Raw genomic sequence first — 25,937 nt, forward strand, 5'->3', positions numbered from 1 at the left:
GTCAAACTGAGAAGCAAAGAGGAAAAAAAAACCAAAAAAACAATGGATACGTTTTTATTTCCTTATGTTTTACAAGGCAAGTTGTTGACTTAAAATGACTGACTCATTGTGCAACTCAAATGCTTCCAAGCCTACCTCCCTTCTTCCTCCCTGTCCCTGTTCTGCACGCACCGGAACGTGTTTGTTGGCTCCCTTCTGCCCAGGAGGCCAGGCCACCTTCTCAGAAGATGCTCCAAGAGGCCTACGGCACTTGTGGCTCCTGGTCATATGGATATTTTGGCAAGCAGCTTGCTGAGCCGTGTAAGTTGCCCACCCTGATCTTATCTGATCCAAGTCTACATCTACGGCCCAATTCTTCCACAATGTCACATTTTTCCATTTCTGATGATATCTAATTGCACGGAAAGAAAGATGACTGGACTGAAACACCCATGCAATGCATTGCTTCAGCTTCTGAAACAATCATGGGGAAAAGCAGAGTTCTCTTCACAACAGCTCCCCAATGCAGAGGGAAATAACCAGAAACATTCGTTCCTCATTGCAGGGAGGAGGTGGTGACCGGGGGGTAGGGAGGGAAAAGAGTTGAAACAATCTGCCAGCAGCACAAACTTTGTTCGCACTCCAATTCTGTCTCAGATGGGAAGCAGCCAGCAGGAAAAAAAAAAAACAAACCCTTAAGAAACAAGGAAGCTGTTCTCATGCTTGTAGTGACTTCTGAAATAGCATCCCCCACCCCCCAAAATGCTGGGATGAACGCAGTGAATAAGAGAATGCTTTTTGACAAGACTTTTGCAAAGTATTCTATGCAAAATCTCGGACTCAAACAGTTTGTAAGATCCTGCAGATATCATGCAAGGGGGCTCTATGGGGAAGAACAAATAGGCATAAAAAATGGACACACTGGACAAAAGGCTTTCAAGTCTGAAGTCCCAAACAATGAAAGGTCTGTTTTATTAATCTGCTGCAAATTATGAGTGCCGCATACACTGTACAAGGCTTCCAGACTGGTGCCAGAGGAGTTAAAAAAGAAAAGAAAATAAAAGAAAAGAAAAAAGTCTGCCAGGACCGTGAGCAGTGTGTTCGCAAAGGCAGCCTCTGCGTGGCTGGAGCTGCCAGGCCTCCGGCAGCAGGCGAGCAAAGCCAGCAGAGGGCTCGCCCGGGCCAGGCTGCGGAGCAACAGGGAAACCCTGCGTGAATTCACAGGCAAGGCAGTGAACATGCAACAAACTGTATTTCCTTCCTTCCTGACACTACTAGCAGCTCAGAGCTTAAGCGTTGCAAAACAGTTAAACCACAACGCTCCTTGCCCGCTGGCTGTGCCCCCAAGCACCACGCCGGCACCCTTCTGTACCAGCTCCGCTCCCGGTGCACGCTGTCGGGTGCAAAAGCTCTCCGAGACTGCTGCACGCTTTGGACAGCACGTGGCCTTGCGGCCCAGGCCAAGGACTCGGATTTCCCCAGGATGAGTTGTTCAATCTCCTGGTTTTCAGCAGTTAGGACATCATTCTGAACGCGTCCCTCGCCATTCCTGCCTCTAAGCACTAAAGGGATAACGACCCCTTACTTGGGGTGTGCGGATGAACTGGCCACAGCTGAGGCCACAGCTTCCCCACACACACACTGAAAGACAGGAACATTTTTCCTTTAAGAATCTTACCACTGGAACTCAGAAATGTTCACAGAAGCAATTTAATTATACTTTATTCGCAAAAAAATGCTTAAAAAAACCCCCAAACCCCCAAAACTTCACTTTTTTCAGAGTGATAGAGACAGGTCAAACACACAGATTGTCAGTGCTGCTTCAAGGAAAAAAAATTTTACACACCTTAAACAAACAGAGGCTTTGGTTGCAGTGGATTTGGGGGTTTTCCATTTTTTAAGTCAAGGTCAAGAAATTTCTAAACCAACATGACATTCTCTGAAAGCAGATGCAACTAAAGCTTCAACCCCCAAGCAGCAGCCCAGTGCTAGAACACAATCTGAATGGGACAAAATGCCTAGGAACCAACAAAATAGTGTCAGTTATTGGGAATGGTATTTCATCATTCAAAGGCCTCTCTACAATTTTTTCAAGGTGTGTTTCGTGACATTTATGTAGTTTCCAAAGTCTTCCACATTCCTATGAATACTTGTCAAAAAAGACTGTCAGGCATCGTATTTAGAGAGCTAGAAGAGACACTGTCAAACTGATGTTGTTCAACACAATTTGGAAACCAAAGGCCCATCCTGGGCACCCTGCAGCTGCTTTGCAATGCCCCTCTGGAGCCAGAGGAGAGCTGCGGTGGGACGGGACGGGACGGGACGGGACAGCCGTGCTGGCCGGGCCGAGGAGCTGCTCAAACCACTGCCCACCCAGCTGCTGCAGAGCTCAAGCCCAGAAAACCCTGTGGGCTTGCGGTTAATTGGAAGCATAGGGCTAGGACACATACCAAATGCAAAGCTGATACAAAGTTTGAGATCACCGCACTGAAGTGTTTTAAAATATCCAGAGAGAGTTGAATCAATTAGAATACTTCCTTCATAAACCTTGTTCTTACTGGCATTCTCTGGGCTTGAGATTAGCCCATAATATAAAGAGGCAAAATCTCTTCAAATGTCAAGTCTTAATCTAGTCTGTATGTTGCTGACACGCACAAAGGAGAACTCGTTTTTCCTAATTTCAGGCGTAGTTTCAAAGTTGAGCTATATCCTTAAAATCATCCCCACAGTGCTTCGTCAACGCAGCACCCCCATCCTCCCCAAGATGGAAATGAGTGATACACCGCACAGAACACAGAGCAGAAAGCCAGAAACATTGCGTATCAATACAGTGAGTGACACAGGTATCCTACTGTTCATTATTCCTTTGCTGAGGTGCCCTCTTTCCCCTATGTAGAGTTTACTGCAGATGCCATTGAGAAGCATTGACATTTAGATATACCAGCGTTGACGAAAATATCCAGATTAGACATGTAAGAATTAATATTTATATGTCTTAAGCGGGACCGCGTTCTGAACACCAGCAAAGCAAGCTCATACATGCAGACTTCATGTCAACATGGTGCCTTACAGAGGCACGCACGGCTCAGAGGAAGTCAGACAGACACTTTGATGTGGCTCTCCGCAAGAACTAGCGCATCTCCTCAGCAGAGCCAATTAGACCGACAAAGGACCTTTGTAATTTAGTAATGCTGCTTCCAGGGCTCAAGGTATTTCACCTGAAAGACTGTATGTACACAGCCCTGAATATTTGGGGCCAGGGTTCACTGAGCAGAAGCAGGACTGGCCGGCAAACAATTTCCTGTAAGTTACACAGGTGTCTGAAGCAAGACAGGATATTCTGCTCAGTGCCAGAAGCTCAGTGTGATGCTTCTCTGTGTCCTTCAGCATCTCCAAGCTCAGCAACCAGCACCCCAGCTATTCGCCCAGAAACGAGAGGAAAGGATGCACTCACCTGCTTTCACTATCCAGAAACACAGAACTACTGCTTTTCCCGAGGGCTTCACTAATGGGAGAGAGGCAGAAGGGGGAAGAGAAGGCATCAGAATCGGAGTCAAAAGTACTGTCCCTGCTCACGTCATCAGCAGACAGCTCCAAGGAGCCCTCGTCCTCCCCCAGCTCTGGTCTGCAGTCCAGACCTTCCTCTGTGCCCTCCACCGACAGCTCCGACCTGTTCTGCTCCTCCTGAGAACTGATTGTCGATAGGATTCCTGAGTCACTGCGAGCAGGCTGGGGGGACCGGCGGGTGCCCTCTGCCGTGGGGCAGCACTGCGAGAGCTTCTCCCCTTCCGAAGAGGGGGAGCTGATGTAAGCCACATCTTTCACAGGCTGCGACACAGTCAAGATGTCTTCTCCTTTCAGGATCACTGCCCCTCTCTGCTCGGTGGGGGAAGCCTGCCGGACAGCGCCGAGACCCTGAGTGTGGCGGCCACGTTTGCGGGGAGCTTTACGGACAGGGGAGCTCTCAGGAGTGATGTAGCGCAGGGCTTCTTCATCCTGCCTCTGAATGCGGGAGTTTGGCACCCAGGCAAGGATAAGCGTGGTTCCGAGTAGCTCATCTTTCTCCATGTACAAGCACAAATAGCCTTCGAGAGAGCAAAGGAGCAATCAGTTATGACACAGCCTTATGCTTAGGAAACTGTGTAAGCCTGAAATTTGCCCATCGCCATCTTCCCCCACTTCACCACCATTACACATGGGCGAAATAAACCCTTTTATTTACCAGGAAAGAATTCTGCCAAATGAATTGTGGAGTGCTCAACATTGTTCAGTATTTACAAATAATTTCAAGTCTGCATATGGCTTTTGAATAGTCTAAATTCCCTCTGGCCTAAGTGAACATAGAAATGACATGCAATTACTTCAACTTCCTGGATGGATTACTAATTGAGTAAATTCTGAAATATGTTGCCACATGAAAAACTTCTACTGTTTGTTAGTTAAACAATTTCAAGTGCCAGCTAAACATTTCTTTCTCAAGAATATTTACCTTAGTGTAGCTAGAGGGCTACAATTTTCATGGAAAGCCGATAGAAAAAAAAAGAGTCACGCACACAAAAAGGGAAGCGTGGGTCAATGTTCACAGAATAATTAGTTTTGTGAAGCTAAGCCAGTAGCCACGGCTCTCTTTGATGAAAACATGAAAGAGCGCAGTAACAGATGAGAATAAAGGGACAGAGCAGTATTTATCTTCATTTACTTCAGTGCATGCAGCCACAATCAGGTTTTCTTTCTCTTCCCTTTACCAATGGTTGTTGAGGCCACTCTAGCAATGACAGTTACAGGATGATACTTGGCTTCCCTGAACAATACACATATTTGAAAGAGCAACAGAAGTTACTGTCCTCAAATGACAACTGTCTGTCTTCTGGCAATACAAAAGGATTTACTAAAACAGGTAAATCCACACTAGACCAGAAGAGAAAGGAGAAATATAATCAATTTTCCTACTAAAAGAAGAGCTGATGGATCAGCTTGTGGATGACTTTCCTTAGTCCTCCATAAGACTGCCTTGCCCTGTCCCCCACCGGCACCTCTTTGTTCTTTAGAGCCCAAGATGCAGAATTTGACACAAACGCACACCCCAGGAGAGAGAAAAAGAGTGAGTGAGCAGTGTCTGCAACCCCCTATCACCTGGATGGTGCTCCCCGACGCCTTGTAGCAGCTCAGGTGGATGGACACAGACATTGTTCTTAGAGTAGATAATCTCCCCATCAAGTATGGAAGATGAACTGCTGCCACCACCAGGATTCAAGGTCAGGAGGTCGGAAGCTTTTGAAGAGGCACGTCGGAGGAGTCGCCCCAGAGACATCGCCAAGGAAATGTTTCCATTATCTGTCAGCTTTAATCAGGAGCCAAATTCAGAAGATCTGCCAACAAGGAGGAAAGAATAGCATTAGAATAAATATAACAACAGTACAGCACATGCCTACCGTTGTCTGAGAAGGAAGAGGTCTCCCATCAACTGCTGCATCAATCCTACAACTCAAGCAAGAGCCTCCAAATGCTCTGGATCTGTAACATCACCTCTATGTTTTACAGATGCTGAAGTACAGAATCCCAGGATGTTCTTCTCTGCAATGAAGAAACATGAAGGCAGCAAAACCCCCACATCTCGATAGTTACTGTGGGGAGGAAACAGAACAGTAATGCTTGTCACTGAAAATTGCCCATTGAGGGAATAGCTCAGCGGTGCAGAGCTGCCCGATGTATCACTGTCCTGGGGATGTCAACGAGAGTCAGAGTAGACCCTAGAGAATTCCTTCAGCACAGAAAAACTGCTGAGACCATGACATTAAACAAGGGGCTGCTGCTTCATCCACAGTAACCACTGACCTCCAGAAAAACATTAATCAAAACAAGTTCATCTTGTGCTTACCAATTTTTGGCACATTCCTGCTGTGCGTTTGAGGTTTTTGGGTTGGGATTTTTTTTGTTTTTGAGCAGCGATAGTTAAATAGAGCTCTTCCAGAGATAAGTGGCAAGAGAGCCCTGTTCAACAGAGCGGGCAGACTCCCATAGCAGAGTATGGCATGCCAATTCAAGGCAAACATTTCATCTATCAATAGGTAACTTCAGCTAACTGTGGAGTATGATCCCCAACTAATCACCAAGTAAGCTCTGTACTCACATGAGACGTGCTCCTTATCAGGGCTGTTGATGCGGAGCTCTACAGTGAATCCAGAGGGGTCACCCAAGCTATAAACTATCTAGCAGACAGATCAGGAAGAAGACTTGATGTGCTGAAACAGCAGGTGGGTCTTGCATGAAGCAATCCCACAGATAGCCCAACACAATTCAATCTAGAGCAGGCTCTACCTGCTGCTGCCATCCCTAGCTGGGAAGCAGACCATCAGAGGGACAGCAGTTTCTGTTCTGCCGAAAGTACACAAGGAGAGGAAACATCTACTTTTGTTCCTTTGTATTTACACAGCCTTACTTGCTCATGAACAGGCCAGTCCGACCTAGCACACACCACGCATTGCCACGGTGCCCGGTCCAGGGGCAGCGCGTGGACGGATCAGCTCAGCGTGCTCCTCGTGACAAGCCCCACACCACAGTCCACAGAGCACGCGACAGGGGTAGCCAGAAATAAAAAGAAAAGCAGGCAGGCCCTGACTTGTACTATCAGGGGCACTGTATGCAGGAAACATTTAGGGGCCTAAAGCAAGCATCGTCAAACATTGAAGAGCTCTGGTTTCTTTAAACACCATTTTAACAGTATCTCCAGACAAACGAGGAAGTGAGAAGGCAGAGAGGGCAAACACAAACCAGTGCTTCCCCAAGAGCGGAGCGAAAGCTGCAGGGAAGGGAAATAGCTGTCCTGATTCTGACAGATTCATACGTACAGAAGATTGCAAATGAGACTGCCAAGTAGTTGACGGAGCCTTCATTAAAGGACAAACTATTGGTTTAACTGGCAATCGCTAGATTTGTCAGCTTGAATCGCAGCACAAGCAGTTTCTGCGTTTCAGGCTTTGCTGGAACGTGATGGAGAAGCCTCAACCCTGCTATGTACTGTGCCCAGCAAGTGTTTAGGATAAGAGAATTACTTTGCAAGTCCTTTGCACCCATGTCTCCTTCTAACACCAAACACAACACATATCTTCACATCTCAGCCCAAAAACACAAACACCAATGGAGCCATATGCTTGTTCTTGTCCAGATTGCCAAAAAACACAGTACTGTTGCAGGCTCTGCGTTATATCTTGGAGAAAGTAATTTGCTTCAACCATATTTAAAGAGCAAGTCACCATATTTAAAGAGCAAGTCACCTTTCCTCTCATTGCACCCTGCAAGAATACAGACAGTAAACTCTGCTGCAATTCCACCTTCCCACCACCGAGTTACAACACACCATTTCAACACAGCGTTGAGGGAGTCCGAAGCAGTGATGTGGAGCAACCTGTACAGCATCAGAGGCCCTCAGCCTCTGGCACATCTGAAGAGGGTCATCTGTTGCCACAGCGTTTTGTAGGCAGCACGGTCTGCTCAGCTATGCCCCGTTGCTGTCGAGACCGAAACCAGCCTGGATATCCAGACCTTTAGCTGTGTCAGCTACTTCATCAGAACTCTAAAAGCACAAAACCTGCATAGGCAAAGGAGGAAGGTGGTATCAGGTGGCTGCGGCTGTTGACCAGGGAATGCTTCCTCAGAAAACACGAGCGAGCTTTTCCTACTAAGGACAGCAGATGGAGATGCACATACAAAACAAGAGCTTGTGTGATGTCCTACTGCAGCTCCCCAGGGGCTCTCAGGAATGCAGGCAGAGGTGCAGGACTTCTCTGCCAACAGAGGCAACATTTAATTAGCTTTTACCTAGCAGAGAAAGAACAAAGCAACAGGTAAAAGATCAAAAGCTGCTCCCTGGAAAGCAGGAGGAATTCAAAGGGAAATACCACTTTGATCCTGCAGAACACCTGTTGCTCCAGCACTGCCTTGACGTGCAGGTGGACGGCGCTGCAGGTACGCACAGGCGTACGCTGGTTGGGAAGAGGAAACAAAAAAAAGACAGGAGGTGAAGAATATGATGCATTTGTCTTGCAGAAGAGCTATGCATCAGAAATCAGAGACCACTACAATACTCAAACAAACAGACAAATATACCGGGATATATAATGTCATCAGTAAGACTCAAATTAATCCTTTCACCATTGCCGCAGGCTAGGGAATTCCGTGTAGCTTTGCTTGCAGCATTAAAGAAAAACAGATGCAAGTCACCGGACAGTTTCAGGGAGAGTGACAAGAGTGATCTGGAAAGAGGCTGCCAAGGGAAGATTAAAGAAAGGGGAACGCAATTCATACATGTGAATGGTCACTGCCAAAAAAAGGAAGAGCTGTCTATGGCAGACAGGAGAAGTAGCAGGGCAATTGAACTGCGGCAAGGAATATCTAGTTTAGTCGTTCCGACAGCAGGGATAATGGCATACCAGAACAGGGCAACCCGAAGAGGCCATTTCCATCACTGGGGGGTTTCAAAGACAGGCTGCAGAAATAGCTATGCAGCTGGTCCCAGCTAGGGCCAGGTGATGGACTGGACCTCTGAAGGTCATCTAGTCTACTTGTACAACCCCAAAAGCCTCTGAAACACAGCTTGTGAATATGCCGCTCCTTCCCAGAAGACAGGACTTCATACAACACAAACCAGCAAGTAGCAAAAAGACCAAATCTGCAGGGTTTGCTTTATTCTGAGCCTTCTTCTGTGTGGGACAACATCTGCACACACAGTCCACGGGGTCTGGGTCGTGAGGAGAAGCAGGTATCGCTGCTGCCTCTTGCACGAGCCTGGGTAGGCAGGTGGGAGCTGTCCTACAGCTAAGTCAGCATTAAATTAGCACCATTCAAAAAAAATGTGGTTTTCATATTAATTTTCTATTTATCCCCTGATCTGAAGGGATTCTTTTCAACGTGACAGAGACAACGCAGCTCTCCAGAAGCTGCAGCACTGAATTAGCTGATAAGCTCTTGCTGAGTGCCAATATTTATTAAGCATACATATATTTTCTTCTCCCACACATCAACTGTCGCCACTAAAAAATCTTTGCTACAGCTACCGAGTCTGTTCGCGCAGCCCCTGGCTGCTCTCCCAGTCAATGCCAGCACTTCTCAGCTACACGAGATCTCACAAACGTGCTGGGGAGCCAACTCCTGAAATCACCCCAGGAGCCTCTTCACAAGAGCCTGACCAGTTCCAGCCAGCAGCATCTCAAATAACGCCGGCTGCTCGCCTCCCTTAGAAATGCCCTTCCCCTTCTCACAAACCGATCAACAACAAATCCTGTTTGGCTTGGCAGATTGCACCCTCACCTTGGCAGACGTTGCTGGACCAAATGTTGCTGCCTCCGGTTGCACAAGATTCCTGTATTCCGGCAAAGAACGGCAATGCAGGGCTCCTGCACGGGCTGACACAGGCTCCAGCACATTGCTCCCGCTCCGTGCAGCACACACTGACACCGGAGCGGTTCGTGAGCACACAAGGCAACAAGGCTTCTCTCGCAAATAAATTTAGCCTACAGAGGCATATGACACCCTGCGCTTTGGGGTCGGCTGCAGCCAACAAGTCACACTGCTGAGCACTTTGTGCCTGGCAGCGGGTCCTGCAGCTCCAAGGGCAAATTTGCTGTGCAAGAGTTTAATAGCTTTGCAAGCAAAGTAAGCCAAGCTAGAGGGCTCTTGAAGCGAAACATGAGACCTACAGCATGTCTGGGCACAGAGGAGAAAAGAGCTGTCAAACATCGACACCAAGTTTAAGCATGAAATGCTTAAGAAAAGACGCTTAAGTAAGAAATGCCTTAAGTAAGAAAAATTCAACAGGCTTTTTCTTCTTTTTTGCCTTTAATAACTTAAATTTGATTTTCCATATTTAAGTACAGAGTCACTGCACCGGGGAGGTCTCAAACACTGCAGAAGTTCCTGCCTCTTCCTCCCCTTGGGAAAAACAAATGCAGGGTTTGCATCTCTGGTAGCTCAAGCACAGGTTACAGCATGCTGGAAGGCAGAGTGACCGGAGATGGAGTACCGGAGCCCAGGAGTCAGGACTCACAGCTTCCTTCCAGTCCTCTGACTGGATTTTCTGTGTAACTCTCAGCTAGTCACTCACTTGATCTATACTTCTCTATATATACATGAGAGCCCTTGTAACGACCTTCCCTTTGTGTTGCAATACCTCTACGTTAGGGGAGGGGGAAAAAAAAGCTTTCAAAACTACTATCTATTAGCTGGAGCTATTTAAGATGACCTAGCCAAATCAAGGAAAAAAGTTTACCATAGGAAGCCATTCTGAAGTCATCCAATTTCATGGGGAGAATTATGTAGGTCACCAAAAGTCTTTCATTCCTGACCTGCTGGTGCAGCAGTGGCACGCGGAGTACAGAGTAAAGGAAAAGCAACAGCAGTCACCAGCGAAGGCTGAAATCCTGACACTCGCACAACTCCGATTCCAGTCACTTCAGTGGAACAGATTTCGCTTAGATGCATCTCAGCTGAGAAGGTAAAAAAGGGACAGCACACTAGGTACTGCAAGTTTGTGACTCAGAGATAAAAAGGGAAATGAAATACTATCATCGGAGCCTGCCTGCTGCTCCCAGCCACACCTGCTTAGGCATAAAAAAGCAAACAAAAAGCTTACCACCCCTCCAGCACTAAAAGTCAAACCACAATCCACGCTTTAGTGCGGAAAAATTATTTGTGCCATATGTCCCTCCATCCCAAAATTAAACATCGTTTCATATTACTTAACCGCAGTGCTTGTGCAGTAGGTAACACTTTTATGGCTTTTTATGTCCAACATCCTGTAGCCATGGCCTGATAACACTCACAGTACTAGATCCCTAAATGTCAGCAGCTAAAAAACCCCAGGAACCTGGTTTCACAGCTAAACTGATTGCAAAGTCTTTTCTTAATACGACAGACATCAGACCGTGCGTCTCTGCCACTTTGAAACAGTCTCCTTTTCACCCTGCCACAGGCAGGACCATGCCCCTCTCCCTTCTTGCCAGCTGGACAGAGAAAGCAACGCTCTGCCCCATCCCGGCTCTCCAGCTTTACGCCAACCACACAGCGAGACACACAGAACAAACCCAGATAGTCAGCAAATCCAGCGCAGGGTCCGAGCAGCAGCCTTCAGAGACTTCCCTGCTTTTAGCCAAGTTATCACCAGAACAAGAAGCCTACAAACCTAAAGGAGGCTTCTGCAAAGGAAGCAGCAAGCCTGAGATCTTCTCCCTGAGCTGTCCTGGTCTTAACATTTCTACTATTTTCTCTTAAAAGATCTTTCATTTTTATTACTTCCTATTCAGAGTGGCAACTAAGAACATAATACCTTTGCAAGACAAGCTACCAGTCCGAGAACACGAAAGATGGGCAAACCTCAGAGAGGAAGAAGCAGAGTTATTTTACAGAGTGTCAGCAACACAGTGAGCAATATATCAACATGTAATCCCTGCCCTGCAGCGCCTGAAGGCCGTACATCACATCCTTGCCAAGGATCCAGACCATCCATCTTCACGGCTCCGCTTATAACCAAACTCGGCAAAGGAAGAGGTAGATATCGGGGTGACCTGAGAGAAGACCACCTCCCCAAAAGCCAGGAAATCGTAAAAATGCTCCGGCTGTACCCAGCCGCTCTGAAAGAGCAGAAGACGAAGTTTGAGAACTGTTTTGCATTCCGCTTTCTGCCAGCCCCCGGCCCCCCGACGGCCGCGGGGGCTCCGAAGGCAGCGGGCAGCACCCGGCCCGCCTCCCCGCCACCCCCCACGCAGCGCGGGGCTCCCGCGGGGGGCTGCGGCGGAGGGGGAGCGCAGGGAGGGAAGACAAAGAGCGGGGTAAAAAAAACATGGATGCATCACCAGGGTGCCGGGCAGGACAGCCGGGTGCCTCGTCCCCTTCACCGGGCACGAACCCGTGTGACAGCGACACGCGTGACGAGCAGCCGGCCCGTGGGCCCGGGGACCCGGGTGGGCTGGGGCAGCCGCTGCAGGGGGCAGCCGGGCCCCCGCCGCCGCCCGCCATCCCCCACGCCCACCGCAGCCCAGAAGCACGGAGCCCGGCGTTACGCGCCGCTCACAACGCGCCCGTGGCGAGCGACGCCCCGCGCGGCCCCGGCGCTTTTACCGGCAAAGACGAGCCCGGGGAAACTTCTGGCGGCTCCCGCGGCTGCACGGCCCCGGGCGGGCTCCGCACCGCCGCCCCCCGCGCCCCCACCGGGCCCTACGAGGGGGCCGCTGCCACCGCCCCGCTCCGCCCGGCCCGGCCCGGCGGGGGTGTGCCCGCCCGGCGGCCCCGCCTCGCCCGCCGGCGTGACCCGGGGCTGCCCGGCAGCCGCCTCAGGCGGGGCCGGCTCCGCGAGGGAAGGGCAAAGAGGAACCCCCCCCGCCCCCAGCACAGCACGCCCCGCCTCGCCCCGCCCGGCCCCCGGCGCCGTTACCTGCTGCCCCGCACCGGGGCTGGCGCGGCCATGGCGGCCGGGACGCCGCGGGCCTCGCCCGGGCCCGGCGGGCAGCGGTAGTGTGGCCTGAGGTAGCGCGGCCCGACCCCCCCCCCCACTGACCGAGGTGGTGCGGCCCGAGTCCCCCTCCGCGGGCTAAGGTGGTGCGGCCCGCAGCGCTCACGTGACCGGGTGTTGACGCGTCGCCTGGCAACGGGAAGATGGTGCGGCCGGCGGCGGGTGAGTGCGGGGCCGGGCCGCGGCCGCGGCTCCGCCACGGCTGGAACCGCCCGGCCCGGGACCGCCCGGCTCCGCACCCCGGCCCCGCACCCCGGCCCGGCCCCGTGTGTGCCTGTGCCCAGCCCCGCGGCGGAGAGGCGGCCTGCAGACGGCGGGGTAGCGGGCCCCGGGAGCCGGGCGCGGGGCTGGTACTCACTCTCTCCTGCGGGACGCTCTGGTTGCAGGCACAGGCCAGCCCCAGCACCATGGAGGAGGCCTCCGGTGCCGCAGCAGAGGGATCTGGGGTGGAATTCGGCTCCGCTGAGCAGGATATAATCAGAGTTCCGTCGCATCTTGCTATGGAGGTGATTTCCTTTGAAGCGCCGCAGGGCAGCAGGTTCCCACGCCTTCCTTACCGAGCGGCGTCTTCATGGAAGCGGCTGCAATAGGAAGAAGTAAAACAAGCGAGCAATTATTGCAGTCTTGCCCTGCATATAAAAAAAGTCACTAGAAAGTAAATTTAGTTACTGTCCTGTGTGTCAGCAGCATCTCGAAGTAGGTGTTTCTCACTCAGTTCTTAGCACGTTTCTGCTGTAGACACTTTCAAAAGGAAGCTATCCACATTTCATAGACGCACATACTCAGGCTCTTTTTTTGAGGTTTGTTGGAGATAAGTTTTTTTTCTTCCATTGGTACTGCACAATATTTGAATTTGGCAAGTGATGATATGGGAGAAAACAGTGTCTCTTTAAAAAGAAAGAGAATAATTTGGCTACATGTAGTGCAAGCTGGAAGACTTTCTTTAATAAATCCCTAAGGGCATTTTTTTCTTAAATAGATGTGAGCTAGAAACGCATGTGAAATTAAAAGTGGTGTGTAGAATTTTTGTCAGGATCTTTACTATTTTAATGCTATCTGGGTGACCATTTTTGTGAATGAGATTAAACTTGTAAATTAAACTTCTGTACTCTGTGACAAAAAGCAGTTGTTACAATGCTGCAGCAGTAGCATTAAACAAAGTACACAACCCGTTATAATGCTGCTATTCTGCTTTTTGCCTGTCTTGTACGCTAGGCAATAGAGGCACAGAACGGGAACAACAATGAAGAGGAAGAGTCTGTTCCTCTGGAGGACCAAGAGGAGACATTTCCCCCAGCAGAAAGAGGAATCTATGGAGCTACAGAGCTGTTCGTTGGTTCTGCAGAAGTGAGACACTATAATAATACATATAATCTTGCTCGCAGAAGGCATGACCAGTATTTGTAACTTCAAATGCTCCTGTTGCAATTTTATTGCTGAAAACACAAAGCCAATCAGAACTGGAACAGAGAGAAGCTAATTGGTGAAGCACAAAGTATACAAAAACTCTGACAAAACTGGAGAGGTTCCTTTGTTGTGCTATATATGTGTAAAGTTTTTTTAATCTGGAGTGACACAGCTTTGCTAGTATATCTGTGTGCTGGATTTAGAACAAGGCCCTCTTCTCAATTCTTTGTCTGCATTGTTCATGTCTCATGATGACAAAAATAAGCTGATTTTTAGGGGCAGATAGAGTTAGATCGAAAAGCTGTTTCAGGTGATGGATTTTATGTTTCAGGAAAAATCTGAGACTTTATCGGACAAAGTGGAGTTAGACAGTTGTTGTCCTGAACTGGGTGACATGGAGCAGCCAATGACAGACAGAGGAAACCCTCCCCATACGTCTTCAGGAGCTCCTCTGCAGGCATCCGCATTGTCAGTGGAGCTGAACAGCAGCACCGAATCAGGTATCATTCGGTTCCTTATTAACAGTACAATACTCGATACCACCTATCAAGCACAGTTTCTAGTTTTCTCTCTTTCTGTTCGTTGTTAATCCAGCTGGAGGCATAATACTATGAAATCTAAGCCTTTTTCTTTATCTTTTTTTGGGGGGTTCTCCAGGTCACATTGGAGAACCCATTTCTTTCTATTTAGAGTCTGCCTTTGAGCAATTTGGTCAGCTTACTAGTGAGCATGGTGACCAAAGATGGGAAAAGAAATCCCAGCAGCGTGGAGCTGAGGAAAATGAAATAAGCGGAAGAAGTGAAGAAACCGTAGAAGAAACAGAACTGGTTGTCTTGGATCCAGAACATGTGAGAAGTCCTCAAATCTTGTCATTCTTCTTTGCAGACTTGGTATTTTTATTTGTATAAAACATGCGAGGTAAATTGTAAGCAGTGGCTTAGCTGTGTGCTAAAACTACATGTTTAAAAATAGCTTTTGCAAAAGTACTAACTCCTGAATGTGTCTGCTCCCTCAATATTAACCCCAAAGTTGCAGGTTCAGAAGGGAGCAATGTAGTGGGGCAAATCTGATACTCTTCAGTACTCCTGAAAGAGAAGTACTTGCAGCAAGAGCGAGTGGTTGGGTTCTCAGATGTAGCGCTTCCTATTTGTTTCTGACTTTCAAATATTCTCAGTAGTCACTTTCTGATGTCAGCAAATACCCGCTATATAACTCTTCTCACTTGTTACCGTGAGTGTAGCTAAAATAAGAACGCAGGTGTCTACGGCAGAAAATATGATGTTTTATTTAACAGTGGGAGTAGCAGTAAGGTTTCTTCATAGTTTATTTACACACGTATGTTAAAGTTTATCAACATCATACTTCTTTACAGCCTCTGATGAGAAGATTCCAGGCTGCCCTGAAGAATTACCTTACTAAGCAGATGGAAAAAGTGAACCTAGAGCTTCAGGAACTGGTATATGGCTTGCTTTCTTTGCTTTCCCACAGCAGCCCATCCCTGTCCAAGCTGAAGTGAGATAGCTGATTTCCTCTTGTGTTTGCAGAGGACAGCAACGAAGAAGGGCAAAGTACAGAGAGAAGAGCTTGGGGTGATTCTTTACGGAGCGCAGCAGCAGCTGGCCCATCTGCAGATGGAACTGGAGAAGAGCCATGACCGCTGTTCTCGGACGGCCACAGCGCGTCGGCAGCTGGAAGAGGAATTGGAGGGCCTCAGGCTTACTTACAAGAAAATGTGTCAGAACACAGATGATGAACGCAAGAAAGGTGACTGAGGCACTCCTTGTAATGTATTCAAATTAATTTCTTCACATAGTACTAGAATTAGGAAATAAGTCAAGCATTGGATTGAAAAATACAGTAAAATTCATCAGGAATAACGTGCTCATTGAAAAGTTTCACAGGTATTCCTGGTTGCCATAGAATTTCTATTGTTTCTAAGACCACGTTGCTACGTTGTACTTCTGAGAAGGCCTTTAGGGCTAAAACATAAACCGTTCCTGGCAGGTAGGCTGTTCTGTGACTTAGCAGGAGGAAAACTCCCATCCCTCTGTTATGTTTGCCTGTGTCTCTGTAAGGGTGTGATGAGATTGCAACGGTCGTAGGTCATTAGGGGCATCCAGGAGTATGAGAGCACCATCCATGTGGCAGCCCATTCCAGCCAAACAAATGGACTTGACTCATTCTTTTTGTGTTGCAGGATAAGAAACAGTAAAACAATTGCAATGGCAAGGATAGCTAAGCATTAAAATAAATTGCCTAGAAAGTTTTTGCAGGTTATTGAAAAAATTAGAGAAGCATTCAACAGACTGAGAAAGAGACAGTTCTGGTTTGGGGCAGAGGAGTGGATTCACAGCCCCCTGAGGCCGCTTCTTTGATTTCCTGGGATTCTGTGTGCTGGGAGTCAAGGAATTGCTTACCAAGATTTTTAGCTTTGCTTGTGGAGCTATACTCCAAAGCTGATGTAAATTCTTACTTCAGGGAGGGCTGATTTAGCTGGTATGTGTGTGGGTTTTGCTTTGGGTGCTTCTGTACTTCCCTTTTGTCTCTGTTTAAAGTGTATCCTACAAACATACTCCTCTCTAAATTTTTCCTCCTGCCTCCCCAGTTTCTGCAATGCAGACCCAGGTTGAAAACCTGGCCTTGCATCTCTTCTACATGCAGAATATGGACCAGGATATGCGTCATAACATTTTACTAATGAAACAGTCGACAAAGAAGGCTGAGGCAGAGAAGGTCCAGGCTGAGGTGGAAAAGAAAAAACAGGTATCAAGTAAAACTGTCTTCTTTAAAATAAATAAGTAAATACAGATGACAGTTAGTGGTGAGACTTGGAGGACGTGCTGCCTTGTCAGAAGGAAGGCTATAGTGACTAAACCGTGGAAGATGTGTGGGGATATTTTTCCCAAATAATTGAAAAAAACAACCCCACAGGCTTTTCTAAAAATGAGAAGAATCCCCACCACCAAGATAGTGGCATGTACTGCCCAAAGGTTTTTGACAAGCCTTACAATAGTAAATCACTCTTCGCTCAAGCAAAGTGGGTGTGGGGGCAGAAAGATATTTAGTGAAGAAGTATTATATGTTCAAGCCTTGAGAATTATTCGCAGTCACAACGAGTTTCACAATGAAAAGCCAACTTGAAAATGAACTGAGCCGGTTGGTGTGCTGGAGCTCCCTCTGCTGCCTTCTGCTTGCAGCAGGACACAGACTGGTTATTATTAATGCAGAATTGCATGCAAACAGTTGAAATAAAATGGATTTAGGTGTTTTTTAACAAAGGATTTTAAAACATAAAGTATTAAGATTCCTAGCTGCTGGAGAGGTGGCACAATATAATCCATGCTGACAGGAATGAATGCTGTTTCAGATCTGAAGTATCAGTTTTCTACTGCAAATGGAATAATAAAAAATCAGCAAAGAAGGTCTCATTCTCTTGAAAGTTGTCACATTCATAAGTCATTTGTATATGAATGGAAAAGTTTCAGCAGGAATCAAATCTAATCCAGCTGCCAATTTAATGCCTTTTCTAGCCTATGTTATTCTTGGAGAATATAGTTGGTTAAGACTGAGATTATATTGCTCATCCCGAACTGTTTGGCTCTGACTCTTTAGGATCTTCTAGTAGACCGCTTAACAAGAAAAGCCTACGAACTACAAGAACAGATTGCTCTGTTTGAAGCTCAGTTTGTGGCCCAGGCAGAGGACACAAAAGTAACTCGGCAAGCAGTAAATGAGGTAGGAGGGTGCTTTTTTCACTTCTGGTTAATATTTCCCTCTGGAAGGACTGACCGCTTTGGCTCATGCTCACGTGGTATGTACGATCTAGGCCAGAGTTGTATGGTTCGTTCCTGTTTGCAGGAATGAAGACTTCCCCCCCCCCCCCCCCCAAGAATTGCCTGTAAATCACTTCCTCCCCCACCTTCTCAGCATGACTTTTTCTTGCAGACCTATGCTTTGTGGTCTGGTGTGACAATAAACCAGACACTTATTAGTTGAAGCTGTTCCTGCCCAGCATATTATGAACAGAAGAAAAAGACTGCATTGTAACATGAATTTGATTTTTCAGCACAGTATAGATTCATCCTGTCTACCAACTCTCTCTTCCCTAGGCTTGCATGGAGGTACAGGCTATTAACATGGAGAAAAAGCGATTGATGAACCACTGGAATAGCAGCTTGGCTGGAATGAAGCAAAGAGATGAAGCCTATATTGCCACACAAGAGTTGCTGAGGTATGGTATCTGAAAACAGTCCCAGGAGAGACCTCAAATAATTTGGACAGGAAGGATTCTAAAAGGGGCAGTATGTCTTCCGTCAAGTTTATTACTGTATGTGCAGGGTATGTCAGACAGAACAAGTGTGCTGCTCTGAAGCACATAATGAGGTTAAAGGATGAGAAGTACAGTTGTTACTTTTTTCTTTATCCAAAACACAACTCTCCCTCGAAATGTGTGGTTTTTTAAAGCCGTTTAGAGTTTTTCTATTCATATTTTATTCCTTTAAAAAAGTTCTTTCACCTTTGCAACATGTCTCAATCCAAAGAGCTAGACAGCAAGAAGGATTTATCTATCACTTTCAGTTAGGGTTTTGTGATGCCTCTAGAAATCTTCAGGAAAACTTTCCTATTGTTGCCAAAGGAAGTGTTTATTTGGTCTGGAATCTTAAAACTTGACTGGTTCTCTGAGAACATACAATACACTTTTCTATGGTGACATCCTGGTAAGAAGTGGGGGGTGGGGACAGGACCGAAAGAAGGAATTAATTTTCCTGCATACATTTCCTTTTAAATCTTAATGTCTCCATCCATATTTCAATGACTCTGCACTGTCACAGCAGACTAGCCTTTATAAAGATCTTCCTTCTTGGTCAGTTGTTGCTGCAATAGCATGTTTGAAAAGAGGAATTTGTAAATGACTCTTCAGCATGTGAATCAATCCCTGTGATGATTTTCCATCCTCTTTGCCTCTCCAGCAAGTACAGACATGACCTCAAGTCCCTAGAAACAGACATCCATGGCTGCAGAAAGTCAATCAGGAAGGAGGAGGAGAAGAATGAGTTGCTTGTCACCATCCTGAGCCGTTCACAGAACGATGCCAACACAACAAACAAACTGATTGCCCAGTGCCTTTCGAGGCAGGAGGCCTTGAAGGTTGATTTTGGCACCTATACTCGCATTCTCCATGAGACAGAGCAGGCCCTCAACAGGACCAAGATGGTGAGAAGAGTTACTTGGAAAAAGCAGCCCTTCGAATTGGACACAGGTATTTAATCCCCTTCCCCAAACAGTTCTAGTAATCCTGTCTGTCTTCCCTACCTTTTAGGATCAAGCTGCTCATCTGAATGAGTTGCTGTCCATCAGTAAGGATGTAGAGAAAGGGACTGATGCCAAAGAGCAGATGGAGAATGAAATCGTGGCAAAGCTTCAGGACCAGATCATGTCCAGCAAAGCCACAAAGCACTTCTCACAGCTGGCTGCAAAACTTCATAGGAGAAAAACAGATCTGGTATGGTATCTCTTCCGTTTGGGAGGGCAGGGGAAGGAAACAGCCTAGAGCAGTGTTTCTCAAATGTGTTTTGTCAGTGGCTTCATTTTGTTTTTCCGGTCTGCAATTGAAGCTCTGCTGGGTTTGCAACTTCAGCTTAGTTCTTCCAGTGATCTTACTGCAGGATTCTTGTGTATGCGAGAGAGTTTGGCCAAAAGGCCTGACACATGACATACTATTATTTCTTTACTTAAAAAATGGTGCAGAATGATGAATCCTGGGAGTGTTTACTATAAAGTGGTTCAAGTTCTTATGTATTGCAGGAAGACAATGGATATGTGGTACTTCTATACTCCACATTTAACTTATATCCCTATACAGCATCGCGGAATGCGATACAGGCATACTCTCCGTTTCCAAATAAGGATTACAGTCCAAGGAACAGTCAAACCAGACCCACAGTTCTTCATGGCACGATAAGTTGCTCTCTCTGGGAGTGTGTAACTGGTACAGATAGAAAAACTAGAAGATTCAGCATAGTATTTATTGTATTGAGTTGTGTGGGCTGGCACTATCACAACGTACTCACACCTCTGTATTTCCATGGGTTACTCCAGCCTGCCCCTGGGCTTTTTAAATCAGGTGCATATCTGAAGTAACTGGAACACTTCCAGGGTTGGCTTTCATTGCGAGAAAGGCTCCTCCACTCCCCTTTCCGACAGATACGCAAACAAGTGGATACTCTGCACTGACTCCTATTAGCGTGTGTTGCACAGTAGAATACAGTGCAGAGGCTACGGACTTGGAAAAGACCAAATTGCAACCTCTCGCAGTGTGGTGCAGCCTTTCAGAAGTAGCAGACAGGCCCTGGAAAGGTACCTGGCTGCATTCATACTGCACTCAAACAAAAGACATACCCACGCTTTCTGGCTAGTACAGCTGTTGTTAGGTGAGGGATGCGTTTGCCAGGCATGGTGGAGAAGGTACAAAATAGTAATGTCCTACTACTGTTAGCCAGGTAACTAGAGACACCCGGGCAGGGAAGGTAATTGCAGAAGCGATAAGTGTGGTCTCTTAAAGGGTTCTGGGACGTTTAGGCTCCTTAATGCTTTTCAACAGCCTTATGGCAGAGGTAAATATTGCTATCTCCTGTGTCAATACGTGGCGAAACAAAGGTACAGAGAGGGTAAGTAGCTTGCTTACAGCTTGTAGCACAGACCTGGGAGTCGAATCTAAATCCCCTGATTCCGGTGCTTTGAAAAGCAGGCATTACAAATCAATGAGTTGCTGTTGGTGACAGTAATTTGTTTTCTGTCTGTTGATATTCCTAGGAGCTGCATGTTTCCAAGGTTGAGAATGATACAGCCCAGGTTGTTCTGAATGCAACTCATACCAACTGCAGGCTGACAATTCTCCAAAAAACACTTTGTGAGCTGGACAAGGAAATAAAAAATATCCATGATCTGATCAGCTGCAGGGAAAGTGAGATTGCAAAGTGCAGTCTCCTGACTGAGAACAAGCGAGCGGTCATCAGCCAGTACAACAAGAGGTTGGAGATGATTCTTTCTCAGCAGGGGGTATGTACATTTACGTTTCAATCCCAAACTTGGTTTTATTCTTTGTGGTGACCACAGATGCCCTGGGTAAATGTAACTGCATAAGTGCTGGATCGTTAAAACTTTCAGGCATCAGGATTGTGATTTAAAAGCTGCACTAGTTAGTGTACATGTTTACATTTGTCAAACAGTTCTTAATGCTTGCGAAGAGGAGCTGGCGTTAGGGAATTGTGAAATGAGGGTGTGCCTAGCACAGGTTTCTGCACGGAGTTGTCTACACCTGATGAAAATGTTGAATGACATCAATACTCTGGGAGTAAATAGGATCTCATTATAAAATCTGCAATGACTCACCAGGGGAGAATGGAACAGGCAGAGCGAGTTAAGTCGCTTGATGGTTGTCCCCATTCAGGTGATACCCAGAGCTGTCCCTAGCACTGTGAGCTGTAAGACCTTTATGGATACCAATGCAAAAATGATGACTGTGGCATACGCTTCGCAAACTTTTGAATGTCCGGATGTACCTGTTTGTAAGAGCTTAGGAGGCCCTCTCGCCACAGAGTCTGAGAACCTTTTGGGCTTCTGTTGCATTTATTTTGGTGAGGTCAGGAATTATTAAAATGATATTATTATTATTATTATCCCATCCAACTCATGGGAAATGGAGGCAAGAAGTAACTAGCTGACACAATAACAGTATAGTTGAAGTATTTAGTGGGCATCTTGGCAGTTGGACCGGCCTTCTGCAATGATGCTATAAAGAAGTGCTCCAGCAGCTTCTGCCTGATTAATCTCAAACCTTGCCCTCATACAGGGGCAAGAATTGGGACCACTGGAAATTGAGATCAACAAGCTGACCAAGCAGATAGAAGAATATAATTCTGAGGTGATGATGCTACAGAAGTACTGGCTCAATTTGCAGAAAGAGCTGGTGAAGTTAACACATGAACGGGAGGAACAAATAGCCTCCTTGGATATGTTAAAGAAACAGATCACAATAATGCAGCAGAAGAAAATACGCACTGAAAGTAAGTCATTCCCTAATTCTTTCATAAAATGCTCATCCATGAATGGACAAAAAAGGGAGCGAAGGCTCACAGACGGGTAATGCTAGACCTTCACCAAAGCATGCCCTCAGTGCTCCTATGTATGTGTGAGCAATAATGCAAATGACCCCAGTACTATTCTCGGGGGCTAAAAGCCAGGCACCTTCTACTGTTTTGCATGTCGTTATTTCCTATAACGATCGATCCTGCTGTCTTAACTGACACAGTCAAGCCCTAAGTGACCATGTCATGTGTTAGACTTCTTAAATAAAGTTTGCCAGTAGTTGATAGGTAAGTGTCCCCACCAATGATAGCACTTTCCTTGGCCAAAACCCACTCTTTTCCACAGTAGTCTCCTTTAAAACCTTATTTGATTTTGGGGCTTGATGAAAAAGGTTTTGGCTGGGTATGTGGAGCTCCGCATGCAGTGTTGTCTGGTCTAATAGCAGTTTGTCACACCCTGCCTGCATTCAATCCAGTGCTCCTGGGAATTTTAAGACTTTCTTCTGTTCACCTGTAGATGAAATTCAGCAGGAAACAAAAGAACAGAAAGACATCGAACGTCACATGAGGAACATGTCAAATGACTTGATCAAGTTGAATGTGTTGATCAACAAGAACAACAGCAGCTTCGAGGAGCTGCAATATGGCAACATTATCACAGAGAACGAGTTTGTACGCTCTCTCAAGGTACAGAAGCTTGACATCCCATTTCCAGGTCTCAACCTCCCGTGCAGATCAGAAGCAAACAGTGATCCTGTAAATCTTCCTCAGTCTGACAATGTTGTGTTGGTTTATGCTTCTCAACTCTAGGCAGCAGAAAAAGAATCCGTTGAGATGCAGGAGAAGCACAGCCAATTGACTGAGGAGAAGGAAAGACTCCTAAACAGCCTGGTGGAAGCAGAGTAGGTACCAGAGAGATTCTTGCTTTGTGCCACAGTCTTGGAACTTTTGTATATGTGTCCATGTTACCTTTCTTCTTCAGTCATCAAACTGGACCAGCAACAGCAAATGTGCTCCTGTCCTTGGAGAAGATGAAAGGAGTTTAATGAATTTTTGAAATGCAGAAACTGAAAGGTGCTTTAGCCATCTCTGGAACCAGCAAGAGCTGAGAGGATGTTGGCTTTAACAATTCCAGCATGCTTGTGCTGGATGTTGCCAAGATCTGTATGGGAAGACTCTGCGTGCTGTCTCCTCTGCCAGTAACTCAGTGAGTGTGCTGCGCTGAGCAATTAATGTGGGTCCGTCAGCCCCCTGACAGTCTGGGCTTGCTTGTTTTTAGTCATCATGCCATTTTCTAAATTGTGGAGCTTCCCTTCTGATTTCACGCTGCTCTCTTGCTGCCCTTTTATATGTCCTGTATGCAAATTCTTAGTTTCTGCTGAACCATTCAGCTCTGTGTTCAGAATCGATCTCAGGAGTGTGCTGCCACTGATGTGCAGAGAGAGCATCCCCTCTGCTGTTTATAAAGGCACTGCTTTCCCTTTCTGTCATCGAAGGCATCAAATCATGCTATGGGAGAAAAAGATCCAGCTGAGAAGAGAGATGCGTGCAGCGGTGGATTCTGAGACAGGACAAGGCAAAATCCAAGCCATGAGAACAGAGATTCATCGGATGCAAGTAAGCCACTGGGAAAGAGGACTGAGGAGGGGAAGCTGCACACAACATATTCAGCTTTGGAGTTGCTGAAACATAAGGCAGGGGATGAGAAACAGGCTGGAGAAGTAGCATCTTCAAGGCCATAGCAGTACTGGAAATCTGGCCACCCTGCAGCTAGGTTGAATTAAATGCACCCAGCATGCATGCACTTTATGCGTTCCTTGTGCATGCTGTGTAGTAGGCTGCAGCAGAATCCAGATATACCTGGGAAATCTATTTAAAATGTTGATTACTAAATATTGTATCATCTTAATCACTGGTTAGGGAAGTCTTCTTTCTTCTGGCAAAGCAACTCTTCCCTTTCATTCTCGGGATACTTCTGCTCTTCTGCTTTTGCTATTGCTAATGACTTCCAGTGAAACATTTTGGAGATTACGTTAGATGAGTTGATAATCCAGCCCCCTGCCTTCCAGATCCACACAGGGTAAACTAAGTTAGGATTTAGAGCAAATTTAGCTTGCCAAGGCTCATGTGTCCCATGTATCTGGTTTATCTTGATGGGGTGTGCCACACAGAAGACTTCAGTTTGGTGCCATTCGTAAGCGTTTGTTATTTTCAGCCTATTTTATATCTTGACAAATGGCAGGTCCGCTACAGCCGGCTGATGAAGCAGCAGGAGAAGATGATTCGTGATATGGAGGCATCTGTTTCTCGTAGAGAGGCAATAGCTATTCATGGAGGGGGTCAGGACAAAACAGAGAAGAAACGTATCACCAAGAGCGACTTCCACCGCAAGAAACAGGAGCTGATAAAGAAGATCAGCGAAACCCAGAAGGTGAGCAAGTAAAGCAGGGCTGCAGGAGTTCACGTAGCCTGTATTTGCCTTGCAGTGAGCACCCGTGCGCACTTAGCACAGACCCACGGGGTGTCAGTACACAGACCCTGCACCTGCACAGGGGCAGGCTTTGGAAACTCATTAAAAAAAACCAAGAAAAAAAGAAAAAATAATTCTGGGAAGATGGCCGGGAATGCGTTTAGGTGAACTAAATAACCAGAATCTGCCATTTCCTTCTCTTCCATTTACCAGAATGCTCAAGACTGCAACAAAACCATCCTGGAGCTGGAGAGCACCCGAGCGTCCCTTAGTGCCACCTTCTTGGAAAAGCAGCAAGAGTTGTGTGGGCTGCAGGCCGAGTCCGATGGCCTCCATTCAGACGCAGAATGTCTTCGGAACAAGAAACGATGGGTGAGCGCATCCGCTTCCTTGCAGCAGGCGAGCCAAAGAGATCCTGCTGCTTTCTTCTGTTGCCAGCTCCCCCTCTCTTTGTCTCACCACCATCCTGAACTGGGCGTGCTGGGCGTGTAATTTTAGCAACGCTTTAAGTTACCTGAGCATGTTCTGAGGGCTCACAGTGGTCCTGAGTTGATGCTGCAGTTGCACCCTTAGTGAGACAGCATTCGCCTGGAAACATCAGCCTGAAGGACATCATTTGTGTCTTGAAAATACCTGGTAACAACTATCCTTTGTGAGCAGTAGCTGGCTACTCATAAATATGTTAGAAATTTGAGAGCCAGCTCAAGGTCTTGAATGACCTCCTATGAAGTATTTAAGTTGGTGAAACTCTGTCCTGGCAAGGGTTGCCTTGTATGCACGGGCATTTCTCTGATTTATGGAATTCTGTGACATGACTCTACAGCACTCGGAATGGGGTACTTCATAGCAGTACCCTTCCTAAGAAGCCCTTCCATTTCAAAATATGATGGGTACAGCACCTGTGACACGATTCACGTCACTTTCTTAGTTCTCTTCTGTGTGCAGTCTGCTGTCAAAGCAATTTCTGTTGTTGCTTTTCTCAGAACCTTTTGGAGATCGTGGCCTACCAGACCCGCCAGAAGCATCTGCAGGCGCTGAAGGAAGGGAAGTACGCTCCTCTGTGCCGCACCGAACAAGCCTGGAGAAACGAGCAGCAGAAGCTGCAGGACCGGCTCCGTACCATTAACGCCATTGTCCACCAGGTCCAGCAGGAACATCCTCAGCACCACAGGGCTCTCCAGTGGCTCCGTCAGTGCTTGGAGTCCAGGCTCGGCTCGCAGGAAGAGTGACAGACGGACAAAATCCACCTCAGCCTCTGCTCCTCTTCTTCTAGAGGCTGCGGGCTTTGTAAAGGAATAAACATAAACACGTGTTTAAGGCGTAATATTTGGTAGCGATGTCGCACTGCGCACTTTCGGCCTGGTTTCGTTTTACATTTCCCCGCGGGGGAAAATCGTCCCCGGGGGGGGACGGGGCAGGTGCAGCCGGGACTTTCAGCCGGAGCGGCCGCCCGGCCCCGCGCTCCCACCGCCTTTGGCGGAGGCTCCGGCCA

At 47.1% G+C, this 25,937-nt stretch overlaps 2 protein-coding genes across 9 annotated transcripts in view; one reads left to right on the forward strand and one right to left on the reverse strand.

Annotated features, from left to right (window-relative positions):
- TBC1D16 (TBC1 domain family member 16) overlaps positions 1-12,506 on the reverse strand; it is a 33,353-nt gene extending 20,847 nt beyond the window's left edge. For 3 of the 5 annotated variants that reach the window (XM_072881242.1, XM_072881243.1, XM_072881240.1), the window contains exons 1-3: positions 12,404-12,506; positions 5,113-5,348; positions 3,434-4,064 (exon numbers count right to left, since the gene is read on the reverse strand). In XM_072881242.1, coding sequence (XP_072737343.1) covers positions 3,434-4,064; positions 5,113-5,290 — 809 coding nt within the window. In that variant the 5' untranslated portion in view covers positions 5,291-5,348; positions 12,404-12,506. Of the gene's footprint in view, positions 1-3,433; positions 4,065-5,112; positions 5,349-12,090; positions 12,230-12,403 lie in introns of those variants that run through there. The other 2 variants (XM_072881244.1, XM_072881241.1) reach the window with 2 other exon arrangements.
- Positions 12,398-25,757, forward strand: CCDC40 (coiled-coil domain 40 molecular ruler complex subunit). 4 transcript variants are annotated; one of them, XM_072881236.1, is made up of 20 exons: positions 12,398-12,643; positions 12,868-12,987; positions 13,697-13,828; positions 14,220-14,388; positions 14,546-14,736; positions 15,261-15,344; positions 15,433-15,652; positions 16,494-16,651; positions 17,501-17,623; positions 17,998-18,119; positions 18,859-19,102; positions 19,209-19,391; positions 20,702-20,947; positions 21,741-21,954; positions 22,493-22,662; positions 22,786-22,877; positions 23,472-23,592; positions 24,218-24,406; positions 24,659-24,817; positions 25,429-25,757. In XM_072881236.1, exons 2-20 carry the CDS (start codon positions 12,889-12,891, stop codon positions 25,672-25,674), a joined length of 3,162 nt encoding a protein of 1,053 aa, XP_072737337.1. In that variant the 5' UTR covers positions 12,398-12,643; positions 12,868-12,888; the 3' UTR covers positions 25,675-25,757. The 4 variants fall into 4 exon arrangements, with proteins under 4 accessions (XP_072737337.1, XP_072737339.1, XP_072737340.1 ...); XM_072881238.1 differs by having other exon boundaries at positions 14,579-14,736; XM_072881237.1 differs by having other exon boundaries at positions 12,400-12,495.
- The last annotated feature ends 180 nt before the right edge of the window (positions 25,758-25,937 follow it).

This window comes from Ciconia boyciana, chromosome 16 (genome assembly GCF_034638445.1).
Source record: "Ciconia boyciana chromosome 16, ASM3463844v1, whole genome shotgun sequence".
Lineage (NCBI taxonomy): Eukaryota > Metazoa > Chordata > Aves > Ciconiiformes > Ciconiidae > Ciconia > Ciconia boyciana.

Coding starts and splice junctions, on each gene's coding strand:
- CCDC40 (XM_072881236.1), top strand. CDS start 12,889: ATGGAGGAGGCCTCCGGTGCCGCAGCAGAGGGATCTGGGGTGGAATTC. Junction 22,663..22,785: donor AGTTTGTACGCTCTCTCAAG/GTACAGAAGCTT, acceptor TCTCAACTCTAG/GCAGCAGAAAAAGAATCCGT. Junction 24,407..24,658: donor AGATCAGCGAAACCCAGAAG/GTGAGCAAGTAA, acceptor TCCATTTACCAG/AATGCTCAAGACTGCAACAA.